Source organism: Marmota marmota, unplaced genomic scaffold (genome assembly GCF_001458135.2).
Source record: "Marmota marmota marmota unplaced genomic scaffold, marMar, whole genome shotgun sequence".
Taxonomy (NCBI): domain Eukaryota; kingdom Metazoa; phylum Chordata; class Mammalia; order Rodentia; family Sciuridae; genus Marmota; species Marmota marmota.
This window is the reverse complement of record NW_026000020.1, coordinates 5,011,784-5,036,483: the sequence shown is the minus strand read 5'-3', so window position 1 is coordinate 5,036,483 and position 24,700 is coordinate 5,011,784. Positions and strand designations below refer to the sequence as shown.

General features: G+C 37.9%; 2 protein-coding genes and 1 pseudogene across 6 annotated transcripts in view; 2 read left to right on the top strand and 1 right to left on the bottom strand.

Annotated features, from left to right (window-relative positions):
* Window positions 1-7,303: 7,303 nt before the first annotated feature.
* On the bottom strand, window positions 7,304-18,856 carry Mitd1 (microtubule interacting and trafficking domain containing 1). Of its 5 annotated transcripts, none has more exons than XM_048810275.1 (7): window positions 18,625-18,854; window positions 15,106-15,207; window positions 12,538-12,674; window positions 11,832-11,918; window positions 9,301-9,416; window positions 8,317-8,377; window positions 7,304-7,850 (listed from the first exon to the last, which is right to left on the bottom strand). In XM_048810275.1, the coding sequence occupies exons 1-7, from the start codon at window positions 18,773-18,775 to the stop codon at window positions 7,755-7,757; spliced, it is 750 nt and encodes a 249-aa protein (XP_048666232.1). In that variant the 5' UTR covers window positions 18,776-18,854; the 3' UTR covers window positions 7,304-7,754. The 5 variants fall into 5 exon arrangements, with proteins under 5 accessions (XP_048666232.1, XP_048666231.1, XP_048666235.1 ...); XM_048810274.1 differs by having other exon boundaries at window positions 9,301-9,419; window positions 18,625-18,853; XM_048810277.1 differs by having other exon boundaries at window positions 7,660-7,850; window positions 8,261-8,377; window positions 18,625-18,856.
* LOC107154017 lies at window positions 9,416-11,247 on the top strand (annotated as a pseudogene).
* A 45-nt stretch (window positions 18,857-18,901) lies between the features above and the next one.
* The window catches only part of Mrpl30 (mitochondrial ribosomal protein L30), a 9,544-nt gene continuing 3,745 nt past the window's right edge, over window positions 18,902-24,700 (top strand). The window contains exons 1-2 of the mRNA XM_015499685.2: window positions 18,902-19,032; window positions 22,849-22,926. Of these exons, the coding sequence (XP_015355171.1) occupies window positions 22,876-22,926 (51 nt within the window). The 5' untranslated portion in view covers window positions 18,902-19,032; window positions 22,849-22,875. The remainder of the gene's footprint in view (window positions 19,033-22,848; window positions 22,927-24,700) is intronic.

Here is a 24,700-nt window from a genome sequence, read left to right as displayed (position 1 = left end):
ATATATATATATATATATATATATATATATATATATATATATATATATATATATATATATATATATATATATATCCAATCAATTTTCTATTTCTATACCTAGATGGCAAGCAATCCAGGGGGTAAAATCATATAATCATGAAGATTTGCCCAATTTCATATTTACAGTTTTTAACTTACCACATCTTTCTGTTGGTGTCAGATTCATCTCATCTCTGGTTGACTTCCTCTCATTCTTAAATTTTGCAGTACTGGTGATTGAATCCTTGGCCTCACGCATGCTAGGTAAGCATTCTCTGAGCTACATGTCCAGCCATTTTTTTTTTTTTTTTTAAATTTTGAGATGGTCTTGCTAAATTGCTCAGGCTGGTTTCTAACTTGTGACCCTCCTGCCTCAGCCTCACAAGTAGCTGGGATAAGAAGTGTGTGCCACTATGCCTGGCATTCCTCTCATTCTCAGGCATCTTATTCCTAAAGGTTACCACTCTCACAGGCTCCAGAATTCCACTAGTCTTTGTAAGGAAAATAAAATAAGGGTGACAGAGACACAAGATGCAGAAAGTGACTGCTTGTCCAAGTGGGCACGTTTATTTATATCAATAATTTACATTAGATCATTAGTACCATATCTACATTATTGTTTATACAGTGTCAGTAAGATTGCTTATTCTGCAGTTACAGTTACAATATGCAGTGTCAGGAGATTTGTGCAGCTCTTAAGAAAATCCATTGTATAAAGTTACTATTATGTGGACAGATTTAGGTTCAGTGAATCATTGTGGTTTTCTAACAAGAGAGTCCCTATATTCCCCAGGAGCTGTGTGCCTGAGATGAAGGTTGAAGCTGATACGACTTTAACAGAGCTTTCTTGTGAAGGACATCTCTAAAGCAGCCAGGCATCCCATGTCTTTACACAGAAGTTTCCCAGCAGCCAGGCATTCTGTGCCTTTGCACAGAAACTTCCTAGCCACTAAGCATGCCACAATCACAAAGTTTATCAGAGACCCCCAGTCCCAAACACAGAGCCCTTACAAGTCTTCACAAACCTTGATTCTTAATTTGTTGAGAGTTGAAGTCTTCAGAAATGAGTCTTTTAGCTCCAGGTTCTCTACTTCAATATTTATCTTTTCTTTCAATCTCAGGAGGAAGTGCCTCCCTTGCCGTAAGTATAACCTCTCTAATTAAACCTGGATTTTTCCTCTCCTGCTTGTGTTTGGGACTTGCACCATTATATCTTCTTTATCTTGCATTTGTCTTCCCACTTTTACTGGATCCTTAACCAAAATGAATGAACATGTCTCCCTTTTCCCAAAACATTCCTGCTCAAGATGCTTGTGAAAAGATTCTCAATGTTTTCATTACAAAATTTCTTCAGAGTATCATTCTTGTTGACCATTTCCTGTCTCTACAGCTGATTAATTCTCATACTGCTTTTATTTCTAAAATATACTGTGTGTTAGTATTGAGTGCCTACTATGTCAAGCACTAGACTAGATATTGGATGTTCATAGGGAGTTAAAAAGACATGATCACTGACCTCAGGAATTGAAAGTTTAGTATAATGCCTTTCAGACATTTTAAAAATCAGACCAAAGTAAAAAATGTATTTTACATTGTGCCTTAACACACATTTATGCATACCTAATAAGCTTAACAATACGATGCTTGTTCCTTACTATTTACTTCTCTGATATTTTCCATTTTTTTTTTTTTTTTTGTGTGTGTGTCTTTTAAAAATTGGTTCTGCGTGCAGTGGCACAAACCTGTAATCCCAGTGGCTCAGGAGGCTGAGGCAGAAGGATTGTGAGTTCAAAGACAGCCTCAACAAAAGCAAGGCCCTAAGCAACTCAGTGAGACCTTGTCTCAAAATACAAAATAGGGCTAGGATGTGGCTCAGTGGTCAAGTGCCCCTAAGTTCAATCCCTGGTGCCCGCCCCACACACCAAAAAAAAAAAAAAATTGGTCTTTTTTGTTGGGGGTACTGTGGATGGAACCTGGGGGTACTGTGGATGGAACCTAGGGGCACTTAAGCACTCAGCCACAACCCCAGCCCTTTTTACTTTTTATTGTTCTTATCACTCATTAATATATCAAGACCTCAGTTTTAAAATCTTTGGCTTAGGAGAAGATACTTAGTTACAAGATAAAAATGGTATTAAGGAAAAGCTGAGATAGTGATTAACAGGCAATAATAGGGGTTACCTAGGTAGAACTACCAGGAAGATGACATTTAAACAGGATAAGAAGAAAGCCATGCAAAGTGGGTGGATGGGGAGGAGAGTATTCAAGGTTATGTCAGTTATTGCTGTGTAACAAACCATTCTAAAACCTGATAGCTTAAAACAAGAATCATTTTACTCATACAATTCGAACAGGCTTTGGTAGGGATAGCGTATTTGATCCAACAGCATTAACTAGGAGAATTTAACTGGAGCCAGAAATATCTTCCAAGATAGCTTATTCACATGGCTGGCAAATGAGTTGGTTGTATGCTGGGAGCTCTTTGGTGACTGGACTGAGGGCTTTGGTTCCTCTCCATGTGGACTGCCTGGACTTCCTCACAAGCAGGTGGATGGGTTCCAAGAACAAGCAACCAAAGAAGCAGGGCAGAACCTATTTTATGCCACAGCTTTGGAAGTAATATAGTATCACTTCTGGGGTCTCAAGCACAAATTCAAGGAGAGGGAACACAGTTACTCATCCCCACAGAAGGAATTTCATAGTCATAAGATCTGCAATGAGATTTCAGTGGCAAGTACAATTTGCCAAACAGAACAGCATTCAGGAAGGCTCTAAAGCAGGAAAGACTGGGCTTCTTGACAGTGTTGAGGGAATAGGCAAACAAGGTGGAAAATCAGGAAAGGTGAAGGTGGAGATGGGTAGAGACCAGATCATGTAGAGACTGATAGGCTACAGGAGAGCTTGGTCTTAAGTGCGATAAGAAGTTTTAATAAAGATTACTGTTCTGTGGAGAATGGACTGGAATGAAGCAAGATTGGGAGTGGCCAGTAGTTGGAAGCTACTGCTGAGGTGCAGGCAAGTGCCATGGAAAGAAGTGGACAGTGTTCGGCCCTTGTTAAAAATTAAGGATGGGGGGGATGGGGCTGTAGCTCAGTGGCAGAGTGCTTGCCTAGCATGTGTGAGGCACTGGGTTCGATCCTCAGCACCACATTAAAAAAAAGAAAAAAAAAAAAACCTAAGGCATGCTGTCCATCTACAACTATAAAAAAATTTTAAAAAATTAGGGATAGCAATGAGTTGAAATGCATTCTGCTGTCATATATAACTAATTAGAACAAATTTTTAAAAGACAAAAAAAATGAGGGATGGATGATTCCTATTTTCAGGACATGGCTTAATTTTGGTTCATTTAAAAAGGAAATAATGAGACTATGTTAACTTGCTAGGGCTACCATAACACCCACTGATTGGATGGCTCCAAGTTCAAGATAGGGTGTCTTCTGAGACCTTGGCTTGTGGACAAGCACCCCATATTCCCACAGCTTCCCTCTGAATGCATGCATATCTGTGAGGTCCTCTTAGGACCTCAGTCACATCGATTAAGGCCCACTCAAACACTTCATTTTAACTCAATTGCCTCTTTAACGACCTGATCTCTACATATGGCTACATTTTTCTATTTTTTAGAAGAGGAAGAACAGGTGTGGATGCAGGGTTCTGCCTACAACAGGTTATCTCAAAGCAGGGATGGCCTAGTGAGGAAGATTTTAATTTCACAAATGATTTGTGAGGGCATGGATACAAGAGCTAGGCTGTGGCAGTCAGAGGCACCTGCTCCAAACTTTGAAAGTAGTGATGCAGAGAACCCTAAATGGGTGAAAACCCTTAGACAGTCCAGGAGCCTGACTTTGTGGGGTAGTAAAGGCAGTGAGGCTGGCAGTGGCAATGCCAGTAACAGAAGTGATGTAGGCTACCACATCCATCCCTTATCACAGGGTGACATGATTAATTCTGGGTTACAAATCTTCCCTGCAAAGCCTCCACATTTCAGTCTATAACTCTCATGGTGATGGTTTAAACCACTTACCAGCCTTTTAATGCTCTCCACATACATCCTGCTTACATCAAGTAGCAGCAGTTTTTATTGCTTTTTACTAAGAAAACTTACTGTTACAGTCACTCCAGGAAAGTATGGGTTGAAGAAAAGTGGTTACTACCTACTTCAGGGGAACTGTAGTGTTTTTTTGTTTTGTGTCTAGAATCAAACCCAGGGCCTTGAACATGCTAAGCACACACTCTACCACTGAGCTAGCACCCTTGACCCCAACTGTACTGTTCAAAAGGAAGGATGGAAGAGAAATGCATGTTTCCCAGAAGCTGAGTTTCAAGAAGAAAAGGACCAGCTTGGTCACATGCCCCCAAAGGTCAATACGAAGGTGTTAAGAAGTGCTGATTAGATATGGTGGTATGGAGGTCACTATTGAGCTTACCAAAAGCAATTTCAGTGGAGCGACTGGGACAGCAGCAAGTGAAGTGGTGGAAAGTATGAACAGTTGGTGCACAAATGGGAAAGAACTGTTTAGAGAGAAACCTTTTAAGAAGTTGGTTCATGAAGCACAAAAAGTAGGGCAGCACCTGGCTGGGGATGCACACACTGGCAGGAAAGACCAGTGAATGGTGCTCAAAGAGCCAGCTACTCAATGAGGCTAAAGGGCAGATCAGGGTCACTGCTGAAAATCACACCATCTTTCTTACATATCAGGAATCTTAAAACTTTTTTATATGTTGTCAATTTGATCTTTCATGTTTCTAAACTTCATTTTGGTTCCTTCTGGGGTTTTTTTTTTTCTTTTTTTAGTTGTCAATAGATCTTTATTTTATTTATTTATATGTGGTGCTGAGAATTGAACCCAGGGCCTCAAATATGCTAGGCAAGTGCTCTACCACTGAGCCACAACCCTAGCCCTAGGTCCTTCTGTTTTAATATATGATCTGTTCTTTTGCTCTTCCTTTGACAGTTCCTGGGTTTTGTATTATGTTTATATATTTAATAGGGGTTTAAAAATACACTTGGGTTTTCTATTTAATTAGTTTTCATTCATTCATTTAGGATTATTTAAGTAGAGCAGGACAGAGATCTAATATTTTTTCCAACCACTAAACTGACATGTTTATTACATATTATCCGCACACACAGACTGACTTTCTGTGTCTAAGTTCTTTATTGTATTCCACTGTTAGCCATTCCTATGCCCATTCATATTTAAAGAATTATTGTAGCTGTGTCTTATAATTGTGTCGAGCAAGTCTCCTAGTGCTAGTCATCTTCGTCATCTAACATATGAACCAATTTAAGGAGAACTGACAGGAAACCTTCCATTCAAGAATGTAATTTAGGAGCTGGGACTGTAGCTCAGTGGCAGAGTGCTTGCCTAGCATATGAGAGGCACTGGGTTTGATCCTTAGCACCACATAAAAATAAACAAATAAAATAAAAACATACTATCCACCTACAACTAAAAAAACATGTAATTTTTCTTTCCAGTTTTCTGAGTTTTCTTACATCTTTCTGTAAAACTTGTAGTTGTTCCTTTAGTTCTTATACATTCCTTGACATATTTAAGCTTGCACCTGGTAGCCTTCTACTGTTCTAATTTGATCTGGGGGCCCCATATATCTAGAATAATCGAACTTTTCCTTAAATACTTTCTCAGCCAGGGTCCCTTCCCCCCTCCCATGCTGGGATTGAATCCAGGGCCCACTGAGCTACATCCCCTGCCTTTAGATGGGATTTTTATAGGAACTGAATGAAAAATAATTTAGAGGGTTGTAGACTGCAGATTCTCTACAGTGACATGTACATATGTCTAGAAATCAGTATTTTTTTTTTTAAAGAGAGAGAATTTTATAATATTTATTTATTTTTTAGTTTTCGGCGGACACAACATCTTTGTATGTGGTGCTGAGGATCGAACCCGGGCCGCACGCATGCCAGGCAAGCGCGCTACCACTTGAGCCACATCCGCAGCCCCTTATTATTTTTTTTTAATATTTATTCTTTAGTTGTAGGTAGACACACAATATCTTTATTTCAATTTGATGTGGTGCTGAGGATCGAACCCAGTGCCTCACATGTGCTAGGCGAGCGCTCTACCACTGAGCCACAACCCCAGCCCCTAGAAATCAGTATTATTTTAATAGGAAGGTAGAGATGTCCTCACCCAAATGAAAAGCTGTGCCACTTCCACACCATGAGGATAAGCTAAGATGCTGAAAGGAACTTTTGTTAGGCCTAAAATCCAAGTGTTCTCAGACCCTGAATTTTTTAGGTTTAGCATTTTCAGCTTCTAAACCTGAAAGCATCAAAGAAAAGTACCAGGAACCTTTCTGTAATTCCTTCCTAGCCTTTTATACCAATTCAATCATGTACCTACTGGCTCATGAAAGCTAAATAAACATGTCTGAGCCCGCCCAGGACAGCCAAAGGTCTCTACCTGGCTTTGTTCCTCCATGCTAAGAATATTCTTGTTCATATTCTTTGTTCCTCTCCGTTGGCATATTCTCCAGATGTTTATGTGTGCACTCTCCAGTACTGAATCCTGGGGTACTTGTTTTCCTCTGGCTTAGTTTATTCTTTAATTTGTGCACTGCCCATTGCCTCCAGCATATATTTCCTCTTCCAGCCTGTGACCATGGAACCTAGTCTTTGTCCCCAACCAATCACCTGGCATCTGGATGGATGAGCTTATCCAGAACAGTTGATTCCAAGCTGTAAGGCTTTATAAAGGTGTCAGCCAAGGTGAATGAGGGGCAGTATGTGCATCAGGATGACTAAATGAGTTGATCTGCCTTCATGGGGCTAGGTAATAGGAGACCACGGAGTGTTGGTGAATGTCTGCCAAAGACAATTTTTAAAATTTTAATAGTTAATATCGTACTTTTGTTTTTGTTCTTTTGGTGAGGGAGCCGGGGGTAAATACTGGGAGATCAAACCCAGGACCTTGCAAATGCTAAGCATGCACTCTACCACTGAGCTATATCCCTAGCCATATCCCCCACCCCAAACCCATCTCTCTCTTAAGATCACTGTAAACTATGATTTTCCCTCTTGAACTCTAAACTCCCAGGGGCAATAATAACATCCAGCTCACATCATAAGAGATGCTCATTATTTGTTGACTTATTTTCCAACAGCCAAATAGAGAAAAAGCTGGCAAAATCTTAACCAGCTATATGACTATATAAAAAGAAACACTGTAGACCTATTGAATAATGCATTTGCCAAAATATCTGATTGTTCCTACAGTTGACACACAGAATTCATAAATGAGTAGAAACGTAAGTTTATTGTTAATTCATTTATTATAGGAAAGGTCTATTCATAGTAAAAAAATAATTTATAAAAAATCTTATGTTCACTTGCTATAGTTTAAATGTGTTCCCCAAGAGTTCATGTGTTGGAAACGTGGTCCCCAGTACAGCAGTGTTGAGGTGGGACCTTTGGAAGATGACTGGGTCATGAGGGCTGTGCCTCACAGGAGTGGCTTTGCTATAAAAGCGAGCTCTCTGGCATGCTTGCTTTGTCTTGCCATGTGATGCCGTCCTCCATGTGCAGAAGGAAGGTCCTCACCAGTTGCCAGCACCATGTTCTTAAGATGTCTTAGCCTCCACCAAGAGCTAAATAAACCTCTATTCTTTATAAATTATCCAGCCTGTGGTATTCAGGTATAGCAACAGAAAATGGACTAAGATATCACTGAAAGTAGAAATATATATTGACTAGGCCACTATCCATCATATTTTTTTTGTATGCTTGTTATGAAAAATGTCCACTGTTGTTTCATGACATGGCCTCAGGTCAAAATCATGGTATCCAAGGGGAAAACGACCCTAGGAAGAAAATACATATACATATAGATAAAAGTTATACAAAAACAGCACTACAAACTAACTCATAAAATTATGTCCTACCTGCAGTTTCTTTCTTTTTCCTTTTTTTTTTTGCTATCAGGAATTGAGCCTGGGGCACTTAACCACTGAGCCATATCCCTAGCCCCTTTTTTTTTTTTTTTTAAAGAGAGAGAGAGAGAATTTCAATATTTATTTTTTAGTTATCAGCGGACACAACATCTTTGTTTGTATGTGGTGCTGAGGATCGAACCTGGGCTGCTCGCATGCCAGTCGAGCGTGCTACCGCTTGAGCCACATCCCCAACCCCCCCTAGCCCTTTTAATATTTTATTTAGAGATAGGATCTCTCTAAGTTGCTAAAGTTGGCTTTGAACTTGGCAATCCTCCTACCTCAGTCTTCCAAGCTGCTGGGATTATAGGCATTGCCACCATGCCTAGCTTCCTACCTGCAGTTTCTTAAAATAATCAAGTCCCCTTCCGATCTTAATCATCCATCCATTGTTGAACCTATTGAAATTAATAGAGTATTATATTCAAGGCATTAAAATCAGACAATTATTAAAGCTGTATTGTGTTAAGTAGGAGCAAAATTTCCCCCTAACCAAGAAAACCACTTCCTCCAATGACACAAGTTCAGTCTAACCTGGGGTTAATCACAGGCTCTGTCTACAATGAAACAAAAGGACCACAGAAATAATTAGCTGATTTGATTAGCTATTAAAAAATCTAACAATTAAATTAAAATTTATTCTTGAATTTCAGCTTGTTGATAAAATTTCCCTGTTCTGCTAACAAGTGGTTACCAAATATATTCAGGGAAGCTGTCAGTCAAGGGATCGAGGTGTTCTGGGGGTTTTCCCACCTGCAGATGGTGAAAGTGAGCAGGAAGAGTCCTGGACCTTTACCCCTGTTGCAACCTCAGCAACTATATTTTCATCTGTTCTGCATATTTAAGTTAATTTTCATTAAAAATAAGGGTGCCATTGCTATCATTATGAAAACCACTGTTCTAAACAGAGGGAAAATATTATAAAAATAACCGCATATACTGTTTTCTTATTGACTCAGCATACTGTTGTGTCCATCAAAATATTTACTTACCTACTTTAAGGAAAACCACACTAAATATTAATTTCATTAGAAAAGGAATTATTTCAATATCATAATACTTAATGTACCATGCAGAAAAGCAGTACTGCCTCTTCCCACATGACATAGAACATGTAAATTCAATTCAGTTAGGAAATATTATACTCACAGAACAAAGTAAGCTAAGGTTTTCCTCTTTTCAAAAGTGAAATTACTAGAACTGAGCTTTATTTGAATTTTGAATATTTAAATGTAATATTTACATGCAATTATGACATTTATTAAGAAAAATTTTAAACATATATTTCAATTGTATAAAAATAAAAATACTGTACACTAACCTAATTTCTCGGTCATGTATTGAAGAAGAGTATTCTATTTCCAACAGCACTCCATGTCTACTGAGTGACGTTTTTATTTCTTCTAGGCCATTTCTCTGTGACTCTTTCACACACCCCTGCTAAGAGCAAAAATATAATTGCTGCCTTATTTATTAATATTTTAAATTATCCCTAAGCTATACAATGAATATTGTATAGATGGATTAATATGAAAAGGTTCTATAGGTGGTCACACAGCATTAGCTGTGGACACAGGTTATCATGTATTATGAGTTGAGTGACTTCATGCAGAAGTTGGCTGGAGTTTGGGCTTAAGAGGCCTACAAGTCTGTGGGCTCTTCCAGATTAAGATGTATCTTTCTTTTTTCTTAATTTTTTTTTAGTTGCTGATGGATCTTTATTTTTTATTTATTTATATGGGGTGCTGAGAATCAAACCCAGTGATTCACACATGCTAGGCAAGCGCTCTGCCACTGAGCCACAACCCCAGCCCCCAGATTAAGATGTATCTTTACTGTGTGTATGAAGTTTCTGAAGTCCACTCATGTGACACATTCCATGGATTAAGGCCTCTGGTTTCCAGAGAAGAGCCACCTATCATATTTGTCATGCCATCTAAACTGACCACCAGTCCCACTGCATATGATTATGCTGGGAAGAACAAAGTTCCAGAGATACAGAAGTTTTTCCAGGAATCCAATGGTGTGCACATCCACCTGAAATGAGGCCTGCTCGACTGAACGCTTTACTGGAGCTGCATGGCGGTAACTATGGGAGGGACCATCTACTGCCTGATAACCCTGTATATAATTTCACTGCCCCAAAACAGATGAGTTGGGCTGGAGAGGACTGGTTTGTCTTTTTTGGCATAAACCCTTTAAATTTTCATTTTTCATGGTTTCTGTACTTTTTTTCCTACTTTGATGGTTTACTCAACTTTTTACAAAAAAAAAAAGATATGAAGACAGTATTTTGGTTTGTTTATATATGTGGTCTTCAAAAGTCAGAGCTCATTTGACAGTTAAAATTATTGTTTATATAAATGTACACACACACACACACACATATATGAGTGTTTTGTTTTGTTTTTTGGTGGTGCTGGGATTGAACCCAGGGCCTTGTGCATGTGAGACAAGCACTCTACCAACTGAGCTATATCTCCAGCCAAAATTATTTTTTATATAAATGATGCTGTGCTCTGTGTTTTGAGCTCCTGACTTCCCTGGAGGTACTGCATGAAGGTTGCACATGGGCTCATTAATGTCCATCTGTGCTGAGGAATGCATTTTTCAGCATGGAATGCAGAAACCTTCCTGGATTTGGATGTCACCAAGGAAGGAAGATAGAATTCAAGGCCAGGCACAGGAAATGAAGGATCTGAATTAGTAGTCACTTTGGAAATTTTTTCATCTTATAGTAAAATATTAACAGAAAAATATTTGCAGCATGCCTCTGCTCATTGGACAGTTTGTTTCGAAGAATTATTTGCCTCATTCCAGATCTTTAGTGAAATTTTATGTGTAACTGTCATGCATTTATTCCACTATAGGAAAAAGAGTTCAGTGTTGCACCTTAGACTGGTACTTGTCTTGTTAACATCACAAATTCTCCTTTATCTTTTAAAATATTATGGCTTTACAAACCCAGAAGGCCAACAGTTGTATGTTTTATCTTATATATGAACACTAGAAAGGAAAAAAGAAAAGGGAGAGTGGGAATCTCATGAAAATTGGAGGGAGATCAGTAGAACAGAGGAAAGGGACCTGGGGTAGGGAGGAGGGAAGAGTGGAAACACTGGGGAATGCCACTGACCAAATTATATTGATATATTGTATGCTATGTACAAACATGTAACAACAAATTCCACCAGTATGTACAGCTATAATGTACCAATTAAAAATGTGGAAAAATTATGGCTTTAAATTATGACTTATTTTGAGTGAGGAATAAATACATGAATGAAAAAAAGGTTCTATTAGTTTCTATATCTGTTATAACAAGTAACTCAAGATTGTGAAGTTGTTTCGAAAACAATAGTTTTTATAAAAATAACTGTTCTTTTTCTAACATGAACATTCACAATTCCAACTTGTCTCCTTATATGTATTTTAGTAATTATCTTTAGGTTATTCAAGTGGGGCTGCCTACTTATCCAAGTAATCCTGGAAATCATGATTATTTAGAAAAACTACTACTTAGGTCAAAATAAAAATAGAGATGCCTTCTATCAAACTGCTAATCCCAGATAAAGAGACAAAACTGCACAAAGTGCAGACTGCATGATCACCTCCAAAACACGGAACTAACAAACTACCTAAACTAACAGAGGTTAGCAAAATGGCCAAATAAGGTCAACATCCTAAAATCAACAGCATTTTTCTCAAGATATGCTATGCTTATTATTTAGATAATAAGTTCAATTTCAAGGAAATAGATCTAACCAATACAGTGCATCAAGGTTTTCCTTGATCAGACTATACCTTGTAACCGAATAAAATTAATAAGTTAAGAAAGTTCTTCCAGATACATACCTTATCTAGAGAGGTGAGAAGGTGAATAGTTTTTACATTACATGGTTTCTTAATAAGCATCTCACAAAATCGAAGTAAGTTATATAGCTGAAAGACAGCAAGATGGGTTATTAATAGCTAGCATAGTTATCCCTTGGTATTCTGGGGCACTGGTTTCAGTGACCCCCACCATAACAAAACCCATGGTTGTTCAAGTCCTTTATATAAAATGTTGCAGTATTTGCACAGAATATCTGCGTACCCTCCTAAATACTTTGAATCTGTAGATACTTCTAATAGCATTACCTAATACAATGTAGATCCTATGTAAATAATTGTTTTACTATTTTGCTTAGGGAATAATGACAAGAAAAAAACTTGGACAGCCGTCAAATTATTGGGGGGTGGAGCACCAGGGTTTGAACTCAGGGGCACTCAATCACTGAGCCACATCCCCAGCCCTATTTTGTATTTTATGTAGAGACAGGGTCTCACTGAGTTGCTTAGTGCCTTGCTTTTGCTGAGGCTGGCTTTGAACTTGTGATCCTCTTGCCTCAGCTTCCAAGCCACTGAGATTACAGATGTGTGCCACCATGCCTGGCATATGTCAATTTTTTATAAAGATGTTTTCAATTTCCTTTGAATCTAGATGTGCAACCCACAAACATGGATGGCTGGTTATACATTTAAAATAACATTTCATTATAGTTTAGTGTATTTCACTTACCTGATGAATCTGTCTAATATAAGGATCTTCTATCCAAACTTCTGTAACTGTCTCATTAAGGTATTCTTTAAAAAGTGTCTCATAACTGAATCCTGTCGCATTCTCTTCTATTTTAATTTGCTTGTGATATTTTCCATCTATAAGACACAAGCTTCAGTAATATAAATTTTTATACATTTTATATTACTCATGATCAATTACAAATTAATTTTTACACTTATTCTCTCAAAAAATATTTATTGAATGTCTACTCTATTCTGTACATATTACAAGATGCTACACATACAGAGGTAAATAAGACAAACCACTCCATGAGTGATTCTATCTTCATTAAAGTAGGAAGGGGAAATTCCAGAGGTTTCTTGGAACAGGTTTCTGAGCTGGATCCTACAGAGAAAAAAGTTTATTCGAGAGAGTACTGTATGTACAAAAGCATCCCATTAGATAACTTTTTGTTACCATGGGTAAAATCACAACTAGTAGCAGCTGGTCCTCTTCAGACTTATCCATTTTTTTTTTTTGGTCTTGTAATTTAATAAATTATTAAATACAAACATTAACATTAACAGGACATTCAGAAGTCTTTCTTAGCACTAAAAGATGTTGTTGTTTTATCTCTCTCTTTTTTAAATTTTTTGTGCTGGCAATTGAGTCCAGAGCCGTGTATCTGCCAATCACACTACAGAATGTTTTAAGTGGAAACTTATAGTACAACTTAATAATTCAAGTGAAAGACTGGCAATGTCACATGATCGATAGGATAATTCTACTGGTGTTACTAATTTTTGAATAAGTTATCGGAGAACTTTAAAGTTTTTAAAAAATATAACCCTACTGGTAATTTTTAACTTATGTGCTATTGCACTATACACCTTCTCTAAAGTGGTTTGGCCCCTCTGCAGAGTAGTGTTTAGAGGCACTCAGAATGGCCCATTATTTGATGTACTATTGTAGGCTTTCCTAACAAAGCCTACAAAATCAGGCTATACCCAAACCCTGGGAACAGAATTGTTTACTTTTGTACCAAGAAGATTGGGAAAGCACCAAAATCTTCCTGTGGCACATGTCCAGGTGCTGTGACACCTAAAGTTCTAATGAGACTGAAATGATAAAACAGGTCAGCAGGGTCTAAGTTGGTGTCGGGTGCTAAATGTGTCAATGAAAACACAAGCATGCTTTCTTAATCAGGAGCAGAAATTTGTTGTGAAAGTGTTGAAAGCATAAGCACAAAGTCAGCTAAATAAAGGAAAAAAAAAAAGAAGCTTTTTAAAGTCAAAAAAATAAATAAATAAAAGCTGGGCTAGGGTGCGGCTCAGTGGTAGAACACTTGCCTAGCATGTTCAAGGTCCTGGGTTCAACTCCTAGCACTATAAACAACCAACCCCCAGGCAATTTGTGCGCGCGCGCGCGCGCACACACACAGTTGTAATTTGGATTCTGTTCCAAATATTTCCACAGAGACAATGTCAGCAAATATGCATGAATTTTCAAGCCATGCTAGTCATATAAGTTATCTTAACTCAGTGCTGATGTGGTACTATATTTCATTGTTTTGGAGGTAAATTTCATTCTATATTTGAACTTATGGTGAAGAAAATACAGTTTTATTTCCACTTAAACAGTTCAGTGGGAGTCTGCAGGATATGTCAGTATAGAACACTAGGAAGAGCTGGGCAGTGGATTGTGAGAATGTGGAGGAAAATCAACTAAGGACTGAGGACACTATTTTTGAGGGCTGCAGAACCACTGGCCCTAGAGTGCACTTCAGATAAGAGTGGCAATGCCCATTTATACAGATGTCTGTAAACTGGATCTTATGAGTAGGGAATTAAAATCTCACCTCTAATCATTAGGAATACATAACTCTTGAAATATTTTGATTCACAATAAAATCGGAAAGAAGTCCCAGGAGTTTCTTTGGCTACTGTAATGATTTTAGACTTTCAAATAAAATCCGGGATCCATATTCAGTATTTCTCTGTAGTAGTTCTTAAACTGGGCTCCATACACAAGCTTCCTGGGGATCTGCACATTCCTTTTTAAAAATGGCAAAGTTCTGCAGTATGTATAGCTTTCATCAGAAGCGCAAAGGGGGAAAGCACCAAAATCTTCCCGTGGCACATGTCCAGGTAGACTTCAGGGGATTCGTGCTGTGAAACCTAAAGTTCTAATGAGATTGAAATGATAAAACAGGTCAGCAGGTTCTAAGTTGGTGTTGGGTGCTAAATGTGTCAATGAAAAGACAAGCATGCTTTCTTAAAAAAAGGTTAAGATAACTCCAATACAGGGAAGAGGAAATACAGGGTAAATCTATAATCTCCCAGGCTCAAACAGTCCATACCATACAGAGGTCCAAAGGACAAAAGCCAGAAATACTGAGTAAATAGAATATATTACTGTAACTTACAGACACATTTTCTTTCTACTGTTTTTTTTTTTTTTTTTTTTTTTTTTTTTTTTAGTGCTGGGGATTGAACTGAGGGCCTCACATATGCTAGGTTAAGGAAGCACTCTACTACCAAGCCACACCCCAGTCCTGGACACATTTTCTGAAAGTAGTCTTTTTACCTTCTTTTTCTTGATCCACATATTTCTTTATGTTTTCTGCTCTATCCATGTAGCCTGAAATTTTTTCTCTGAGAGTACGTTTTTTAGCATCATCTTTGGTCCCTATAAAAAAAAAAAAAAAATCTCAAGTCTCAAAACAGTTTTTCTATTTAGTTCAAGCATTATGTCCAGTTTCCCCAAAATTTCCTATTTTAGCACTGTTTGTCTTAGTTCTAAAATATATAGATGCTAAGCTCAAATTCAGCTTGATGCAGGATATTCACTTTTAGTAAGCACCTGAAGCAGCTTTGTTTAGGAATGGGTCTCTGATGCTATCACCCACAGGAAACCAAACCTGGTGGGCTGAGAAAGATACCTTCCTACGCATTACACCTGAGTCCAAGCACTGTTTTGTCCTAATTACCCACAAGTTTTAAATTTTAGCATAATTAAAAGATAACAAGAACTATCTTCCATAAAACCAACTTCTTTCAGACAACTTCATTTATAATTAGCTCAATTATTTTCTCAGCCACCCCGCAAAAAAAAAAAAAACAACATGTTATTTTTGACCATGTTGCCAAAAAAATCTTATCTACCCCACCGAATCATTTCTGATTTCTTCTTTTCCTTCCTTCGACATTGCTTATATTTTCCATAATAGTTTCATTTTTAATTTCTCATTTTTTTTAGCAAACTTTATTTGAATTTTACCAATTTTTCAACTAATGTTTTCTTTCTTGGAAAAATAAGTCTGCATTTGCCCACTCAATTTAATTACTTGCCATTTGGTCTTTAGGAATGAAATATTTCTAAGTGATTTCAAAAGCTAAGCTCAGCAATATAGTAGTCTTTTCTAGTTGTACAAAAGTAGTAGTCCTTTCTTAGTCATCGTCTTTGATCAGCTGGCAATGGTAGACACTGTAGGCTACCCTTCAATCATCATGCTTTGATTTTCCAAGGCTTGAAACTCTACAGTTATCTTTGATTGCCAATGAAACTTCACCCCCACATCCAATCATGTGCCAATGCTAGTAATTCAACATCTATACTGTCCCCTCCTTATCCTAATATTGATAGCATCTCTGGTTCATTCAGGCCCTATCACCTCTCCTTGGAATACCAGGAGGAACTCTCATTTGTCTGTTGGAACCCAGGGTCTATAGGCTAATATCTATCCTACACCCTTAGCATATTCAGTCATTTATTCAAGAAATAATTAGTGAGAGCTTAACTACCTTCCAGACATTGTTCTAAGCACTGGGAATACAGCGGGTAATAAAAGAGACAAAATTCTCCCCTTTAAGTGGGAAGAAAGACAACAATAAAAATAAATTGTTAAAATACATTCAATAGATTGTGATAAGTGCTATTAAATTAAAAAAAAAAAAAAAGAAGGCAGACAGGGAGGGCTAGGATGGGGTTGTAACTTTATACTGGAGATCAGGGAAAGCCTCACAAAGGTGTTATTTGTGTAAAGGCCTGTAATAGGAGAGGGAGTGTGTCATGAAAATACATGAGAGAAAGCATATTCCTAAGAAATACTAACACTGAAATACAATTGTAATACTGTCATTCTCCTAGCCTACAGAATGAGTCCAGTGTGATCCAAACCTCTAGCTACTTTAAACTTTTTTTTTCTCACTCTTCCTCATACAAACGCTGAACCAAACTCAACTATTTATTGGTAAAACAAAAACAAACAATATGCCTATTCTTAGCTGAATTTCTGACCTCTGGAATTCTTTTTCCTCCAAAGCCTCTACCAAACACCTCCTCTACCTTTCTATCCCCATACAACATTTACCTGTTTAAATCCTCATTGCACTTGTCTCTCTCTCCAGACACATTCTCTACATTAAAGTTATTTGCATTGAGGTCTTAACCTGTCTCTGTCATGTCCCTGTTTCTGTAATGGCTCTGGGATCAATGAAGCACATTGGAGCAGAACTCCTATGATTCTCCTGTTTCAGATTCCTACAGCAGCCAGGACTTCAGCAGGGTTCCACCTGACACTATACCATTTCTCATTTTGTGATTCAGTATAGAAGTCATGAAAGCCTTGGGCTCCACTTGTGGTACTACCATCTCCTAGTGGCAGAACTTGAAAGCTAACTACTCCTCCATGCAAGGAAATTAGAATGCCATCAACTCATGATTCATAGAACAATATTAATTATGAAACCAGACCTCACCATCATTATCATCGTCACCATTAAATAGGCTCTACAAAGGTGTTTATAGAGTTTTGGAAAAAAAAAAAAAAGGCACCAAACTCTGCTCTCTTAAAGCTTCTGTAAACTTAAATTATAACAAGCTTCAACCAGAAAGCACCCAGGAAATCATCTTAGATCACACTGGGGCTCCTGGATTGGGGTGTAGGGGCTAGTCAATTTACTACCTAATTATTGGGTGTCTTCTATGAGACAGGGTTGTGCTGAGAGTAAAGGAATTTTGAGTTACTTTTCAATAATGAATAACTATATAACACAAAAATTCTCATGTGTCTACCTATAACCCTGTGTATTTGTTATACTGAATTTCAGTACATCTATTTAAGAAAAAAAATTTACTTTTGTTGTTTTAATGAAAATGTTCAAACAAAATGTTTAAACAAAAAAGCATAGTACTATAATGAACATATTAATTATCCATTATTTGGATTTTAAAAACTGTTAGCAGCTTTGCCTATTTATTTATTTATGCTGGGAATTGAACTAGGGCCTCCAGCCATGTTGGGCAAGTGCTCTATCACTGAGCTACACCCCCAGCCCCAACTTTTTTTTAATATTTTTAAGTTGTTGATGGACCTTTATTTTATTTATTTGTATGTGGTGCCGAGAATCAACCCAGTGCCTGATGCATGCCAGGCAAGCGCGCTACCGCTGAGCCACAACCCCAGCCTCCCTAAACTTTTAAAAAAATTTTCTTGCTTAAGTAAAATTAATACTGATGTCACAATATTTCTTTCTGAAACACTTCAGTCTGAATCTCTAAATATTGACAGTTTTCAGGGGGAAAAAAATGCTTAACAAAATTAGTAATTTCAGTGTCACCGAATCCACCGAAACTTTCTTAACTGATCGAAAATGTCTTTTAAAGTTCGTTCAAACCCACCTACCATCTATCAAGGATTATATAGTAATTTTGTTATGTCTCATTAAGTCTTTTAAAATCTAGAATAGTACCCCCCCCCCCATTTTCATGATGACATCAATCTATCACAGACATAAAGAAGAAACCAGGGACTGGGGTTGTGGCTCAGTGGTAGCGCGCTTGCCTGGCATGCGTGAGGCACTGGGTTCGATTCTCAGCACCACGTACAAATAAATAAAATAAAGGTCCATCAACAACTAAACAACTAAAAAATAATAATAATACTTGAAAAAGAGAGAGAAGAAACTAGCCCATTTGTCCTGTAGACATCCCACCTTCTTATCTGTTTCCTGGTGGAAGAATCACTTTCAGGTTTCATTTCACTGCAGATAAAGCGGAAATCGAAACTTACGGTCCTTATGCCCTCCGAGGCTCACAGCTCACCTTTCAGAACCTGCAGGAGCAGGTCAATCCCCTCCTGGTAGCACAAAAGAGCTTGCTGGTACCGAGACTCCGAATCTAGTTCCACCGCCCGTTTTAGCACAGTGGCCGCAGCCGTGCTCTCCGCATCCAGCGCCACCCGGGGCTTGGCCATAATTACAAGAACTCCGCTCAGCCTACCCGGGTCAGCCGCGCTGCCCAGAAGCTGTCACGTGACGCCACGCGCCTGCGCTCTCTCCCTACGCTCATCCTTCAGTGGGAGGGATTAAGGTCTGTAAATAACGCGCCCTTCCCCGGAACGAAAGGGTCGCACGCGTTGCGACGGAAAGGTTTGAGTGGCGCGCTGGGTAGTCCTTCCTGCGCTCGGTTTCCGCGGTGGGGCACCTCAGGATGCGCTGTTAGCGGGCGCTGGTGAGTCGGGAATAAGTGGTGTGAAATATTTGATTTTTCACCAAGAGCGTGTATCTGGTAACTCTCTGTGGCGTGCGATTGATTTCTCCCTGTTCCATTTTGAGTTGGCGACTATATGGGCCCGTGCCCCAACCCCGTCTCTTTGGCTTGTGAAAAGCCATTGAGCCATTGCTGGTTCCAGGAGCCCCGGCCTGGCCCATGAGTGCTCGCTAACTCCTGGAGCTGAACCACCGAAGCTGGTCTGCTTGGGAAAGGGAATTCAAGTTTGTTTTAGCATTTTCTGTGCTTCTGCTATATTCGTAACTTATGGGCATGGGCTCCAACTGAAGATCAGTCCAGCTTAATTTTCTAAAAAAGAAGACAAAATTGCCCTATTTTTAAAGATTGTTGCATCTTAGAATGCAAACCTTTGGGAGTTGGCAGTTATTTGCCATTTTTTTTTTTTTACAACCTTGTTTTTATCGTCACCTACCGAAAGTTGCTTCTGTCTTTTTTAGGCAAGAGGCAGTTATGAGGACTGCCTACTACTAGTTAGGCGCTAGTTGAGAGAAGAGAAATACATTTCTTGTCTTAAGAGATCTTGGTTTATTGAAAGGGAAATTCCGAGTTCTATATTTTTAATTAATGTTTTTCCCTCATATACTTAAATGCATGTCTCTTTTTATATTTTATCTGTGCATTATAATTATACATAATAGTGGGATTTGTTTTTATACATTCGAACATGCGCACGACATAGCATAATTTGGCCAGTGTCATTCCATGTCTTGTCTCTTTAGAAGAAGAAATCGTCTTTTAAGAGAACCACTACATGCATGGTGAATGCTTTAAAAACAAACAAAAAACAAAACAAAACTATCAGACATTACAGGACATAAAAAGAACAGTAACCCTGGTAGCCTACCCCACAGGGGTATGCTAGTTTTTGACACGTTTCCAAAGTTTTTAAGAATAGAAAGGGTTCTCGTATCTCATAGGAAGCATGGTATTTTCCTGTTTCTGCAGCTGTGCAAGAGAATAGTTATTATACAGTGGAAGACTGTATAATTGCTTTATAGTCCAAGAGTGCCTTATAAGAATAATCTTTACTTCATTAATATGTAACTTTGGGGGGTGCAGCTCACTGTTAGAATTCTTAGCATGTATGAGCACTCAGTGGGGGAAAAGACATAACTTTTGACTGTCACATCTGATGTCTGTAATTTCATTCAGCAAAAACATATCAAATGCCTGCAATGAGGCAGATGCTGTTTTAGGAAGAAGATTGGAATATATCTGTGAGTAAAACAAACCAGAAATAACAAAATTAAAAATGATTCTCTTTTGGAAGTAACATGGAGATAAATACTAAACAACAAAACTTACAATTATATTAAGACTCTGACATGCTATGGGGAAAATATCAAGTAGAATAGAGAGGTTGGGAGTACTAACAGTTGTATGGGTAAAATGTCAAATAATGTGACCAGGGCAGACCTCATTGAGAAAATGAGATTTGAGCCTCAAATTGAAAAAGGTGAAGGGATTAGCCTTTTTAGGATCCTTCCAGTTCAGGGGAGGATGCCTGCTTGGCTGGATGCAGGGCAAGCAAGGGGCAGCTTGTCTATTGGTTAAACAAGAGTAATTAGAAATGGAGGGAGTTAGGGTAGGGGAGTTAAGGGCTTTGTTTTTCACTGTGATTAAATGGAGAGGCACTGGAAATTTTTAAATTTTTAATACATGAGCTTTATATTTGAATAATTTTGAATTTCCAAAATAGTTGTGAAGATAGTGCAGAGTTCCTATATGTGCCACGTCCATTTCTAATCATATATTAGTATGGTACATTTATTAACACCCAGTGAACCAATATTGATACACTATTAACTAAAATCCATACTTATTTTATGCAAATTTCCTTTGTTTTGTCCAGTGTCCTTTTTATTTCCAGGGTCCCATCTAAAATACCACATTACTTTAATGATCTTATCTCCTCAGATTTTCCTTGACAAGTTTCTCATGCTTTCTTTGTTTTGGATGACCTTGACAATTTTGAGGCTGTTAGTTATTTGAGGAGATACCTGTCAAGTATTTTGCACAATGTCCCTCAATTGGAATTTGTTGTTTTTCTCTTAGAGTGGGCCTATGGGTTTGGGGGGAAACAAACAAACAAACATGGAGGTAAAGTGCCATTCTCATTACATCATATCAAGTGTACATGCTAACAACTTTACTGTTTTCACTGTTGATGTTAATTAACGTTGATCAGCGGTGGTAGCATTTGTCGGGTTTTTCTTCTATGAAGTTATTTTCCCCTTTTCTGTACTGTACTCACTGGGAGCAAGTTACTAACCATAGCCCACAGTTAGGAGTGAATAGTTCTGCTCTACCTCCTTGTAGTGTCCTCATAAATTACATAGAATTCTTCTATACAGGACATTTGTTTGTTTTCTCTTATTAATTTATCCACTTATTTATATTGTATGGGCTTATTTATATTTTGGTTCAGGTTATAAGCCAATTATTTGTTACTCATTTTTTTTTTTTTTGGTAGTCTTTTTTTTTTTTTTTTTGGGTCACTCTAAGATGTTCCAAACATTATCAGCCATCTCTTGAGGAGACCTGCTTCCTTTTGTTAGATAATGCTACTAGAAACCAAGGTCTGGGTGAGTTTGTTCATTGCTGCTGGGTGTTATTGATTTTAGGTTCTCTCAATTAACAAAGCTAACCCATGTATATACTTACATATATAATTATTTTCATGTCCTTCACTGCTTATGTAAAGCTAAATGTTGATTTCCAAATGAAATCCAGTATAGCCTTCCTTCTTAAGTGTGACCTCCCTCTTCAGTGGTTTTGAGCAGAGTGACGTTATTTAACAAGATAACATACAGCTGTTATGGGAAAAAGACATGAGGGGAGTTGGAATGAAGTCAGAAGGTCAGTTCAGGATTTTGTTGAAAATGAGAAAGGAAAGATTTAATAAAGTACAAAGTTAAGTGAGTAAGATTAGTATATAACCCTTAGCCTGGGAGGAATAAGTATGACAAAATAATTTAGTATTAGATTTCAGTTGCTGAGCAGTTTTCCTGAGGTCTGGCTCTTTTCAGGGACATCTTGGGTGATTCTCAACTTCCTCTACATCATAGGAAGAGTTTGAGTGTGCTAGAAACTGATGGACACTGACAACACATACCCTATCTTAGTGTATACAGTATTCGTATTAGCTTCATAATAATTTAATAATCTTATAATAATAAAAGCTACAATTNTTTTTTTTTTTTTTTTTTTTTTTTTTGAGAGAGAGAGAGAGAGAATTTTAATATTTATTTTTTAGTTTTCGGTGGACACAACATCTTTTGTTTGTATGTGGTGCTGAGGATTGAATCCGGGCCGAATGCATGCCAGGCGAGCGCGTTACCTCTTGAGCCACATCCCCAGCCCAGAACACATATTCTTGATGGCTGGATGACATTGGAAAACAGATTGAACTTTCTGTTTTTCTATGACAAAGCATTCTTTATCTGCCCTCATTACTGAAGATGTTTCAAAAGACAGTAAACTCCCATTTCCCCATTTTGTGAAATCAGCCAAGGCTCTGACTCATTGGACAAAAAAGGGATGTGGTTAATGTATAATTACCACCTGTGGTTTTGCTGAATCTGAATGAAACACTATAAATTAATTCTTGTTCTTATGTTAAAATAAAATTTTACTGGTAAACTTCAATCAGGTTTACAAGTAATGTGCTGATTTGTTGGTTAACACTAGAAAAGGGGGTCCTGTCCATTTCCAAGACTTATTTGACTGATAGGTCTGCTTTCTACTTTTTCACAGCTGCTGAAAAGAACAATCACTACGCTTATGGCAGGGATTTTACGCTCAGTAGTTCAGAGGCCCCCAGGCAGGCTACAGGTAAGTGTTTCTTTTCAAGAATTTTTTTTGCCCCTACTCCTTAAGATTTTTTCTTTTCTAATTACAAAAACATACAGCGATGTTAAAGTCTACAAAAAACTTTTTTTGCAGAGTCCTTTTTTATATTAATTTTTAATGTTGGGGTTAATTTTGTTTGTTTATGGTTTATCTCAGTTTTCTCTCTTTGGAATCATAGCTAAGTGTGGTACACTTGAGTCCCAATCACTTGGGAGGCTGGGGCTGGAGGATAAGCTTGGGCCTGGGGATGAGCCTATAGGTTTGAGAACAGCCTATTGAGACCCTGTCTCAAAATCAAATTTGGAACCATAAAACAATTTTTCCTGAGAAAATTCCAATGAAAATCGACTACCATTGATTCCCCTTGATCTGCCTTAAATTTCCTAAAGTTATAGAGATTTTTTTTTTTCCTTCAGTTATGAAAAGAGTACATTTTTGCCAGTATAGTGGTACACACATGTAGTTATAGCTACTTGGGAGTCTGAGGCAGGAGAATCACAATCACAATCAAAATTTTAAAAATAAAATAAAAAGGGTTGAGTATGCAGCTCAGTGATAGATAAGTATATAAATAAGTATATAAATAAAGAAAAGGCAAACAAGGAAGAATATATTATTTCAATCATAGAAAATTAGAAAAATATAGAAAAAACAAGAAGAGAAACAATCTTCCAGAGACCATTAATGGTAGTAGTTTTATGTACATCTTTCATTCTTTCTTTTAGAGAGTTCAATGGTGTAGCTTAATCTTTACCTGAGGCCCCAACAAGATAGCCCTAGATATACACTGGGTCTCCATATGGATCTATATACAACTAGTTACAGATGATAACAATGTCAGTTTCTTTATATACATTATCTTAACTGCAGATTAATTCTGTGAAGTCAGTATTATTTCCTTCTTAGTACCAAGGAAATCATCCTCCAAGAGGATAAGTATCTCATTTCTCACAGTTGTAGGTAGCAGAACCAGGATTAGAAGCCCATTGTTTTTTCTACTTAACTTGTCCCCTCTGGCCTATTTTCTAGTTGTTTATGCCATCCTTGCAATAAAGGGAAGGCTGAAAAGGAATAACAGGAGTGACTTGCCAATCCACAAAGCACTTTCTATGTGAAAGGTTGCCAATTAATCCTTTTTCTTCAGTAGTCTGAGAAAAAGAGGATTGGAGGATACAGAGTAGAACAAGAGATAGGAGCTAGGAGTGATGGCATTATGAAAACCAGAAAGAAAATGGGAAACTCTTTTTTTGGATTTCTTTTACCTTTTTTCTTTTTGGGGGGGTGGGGTGGGATGGGGCATATGTGCCGTACTGGGAATTGAACCCAGGGCCTGGCACACGCTAGGCAGGTGCTTTATCACTGAGCTACATCCCAGCCCTTTTAATTAATTATTTACTTAAATTTTGAGACAGGGTCTCCCTAAGTTCCTCACACTAGCCTTGAATTTGCTATTCCTCTTGCATCAGCCTCCTGAGTAGCTGGGACTGCAGATATGTACAACCGCACCCAGCTTTTACATTGTTTTGTTGAAGGTGAATTTTTGCATATTGTCTAAAGCAAGAGTTGGTAAACAGTGACTTCTAGACCAAATTCAGCCTGTCACTTTGGTGGGTAAATTTGTGGAAACATGTCATGCCCATATTTGTCTGTGACTGCTTTCACCCTATAAGGGCAGAATCAAGTCTTGGCAGTGGAGACTCTAAAGCTGGATAATAGTATATGGTTTTTCTTTTCTTTTTTTTTTTTTTTTTTTTAG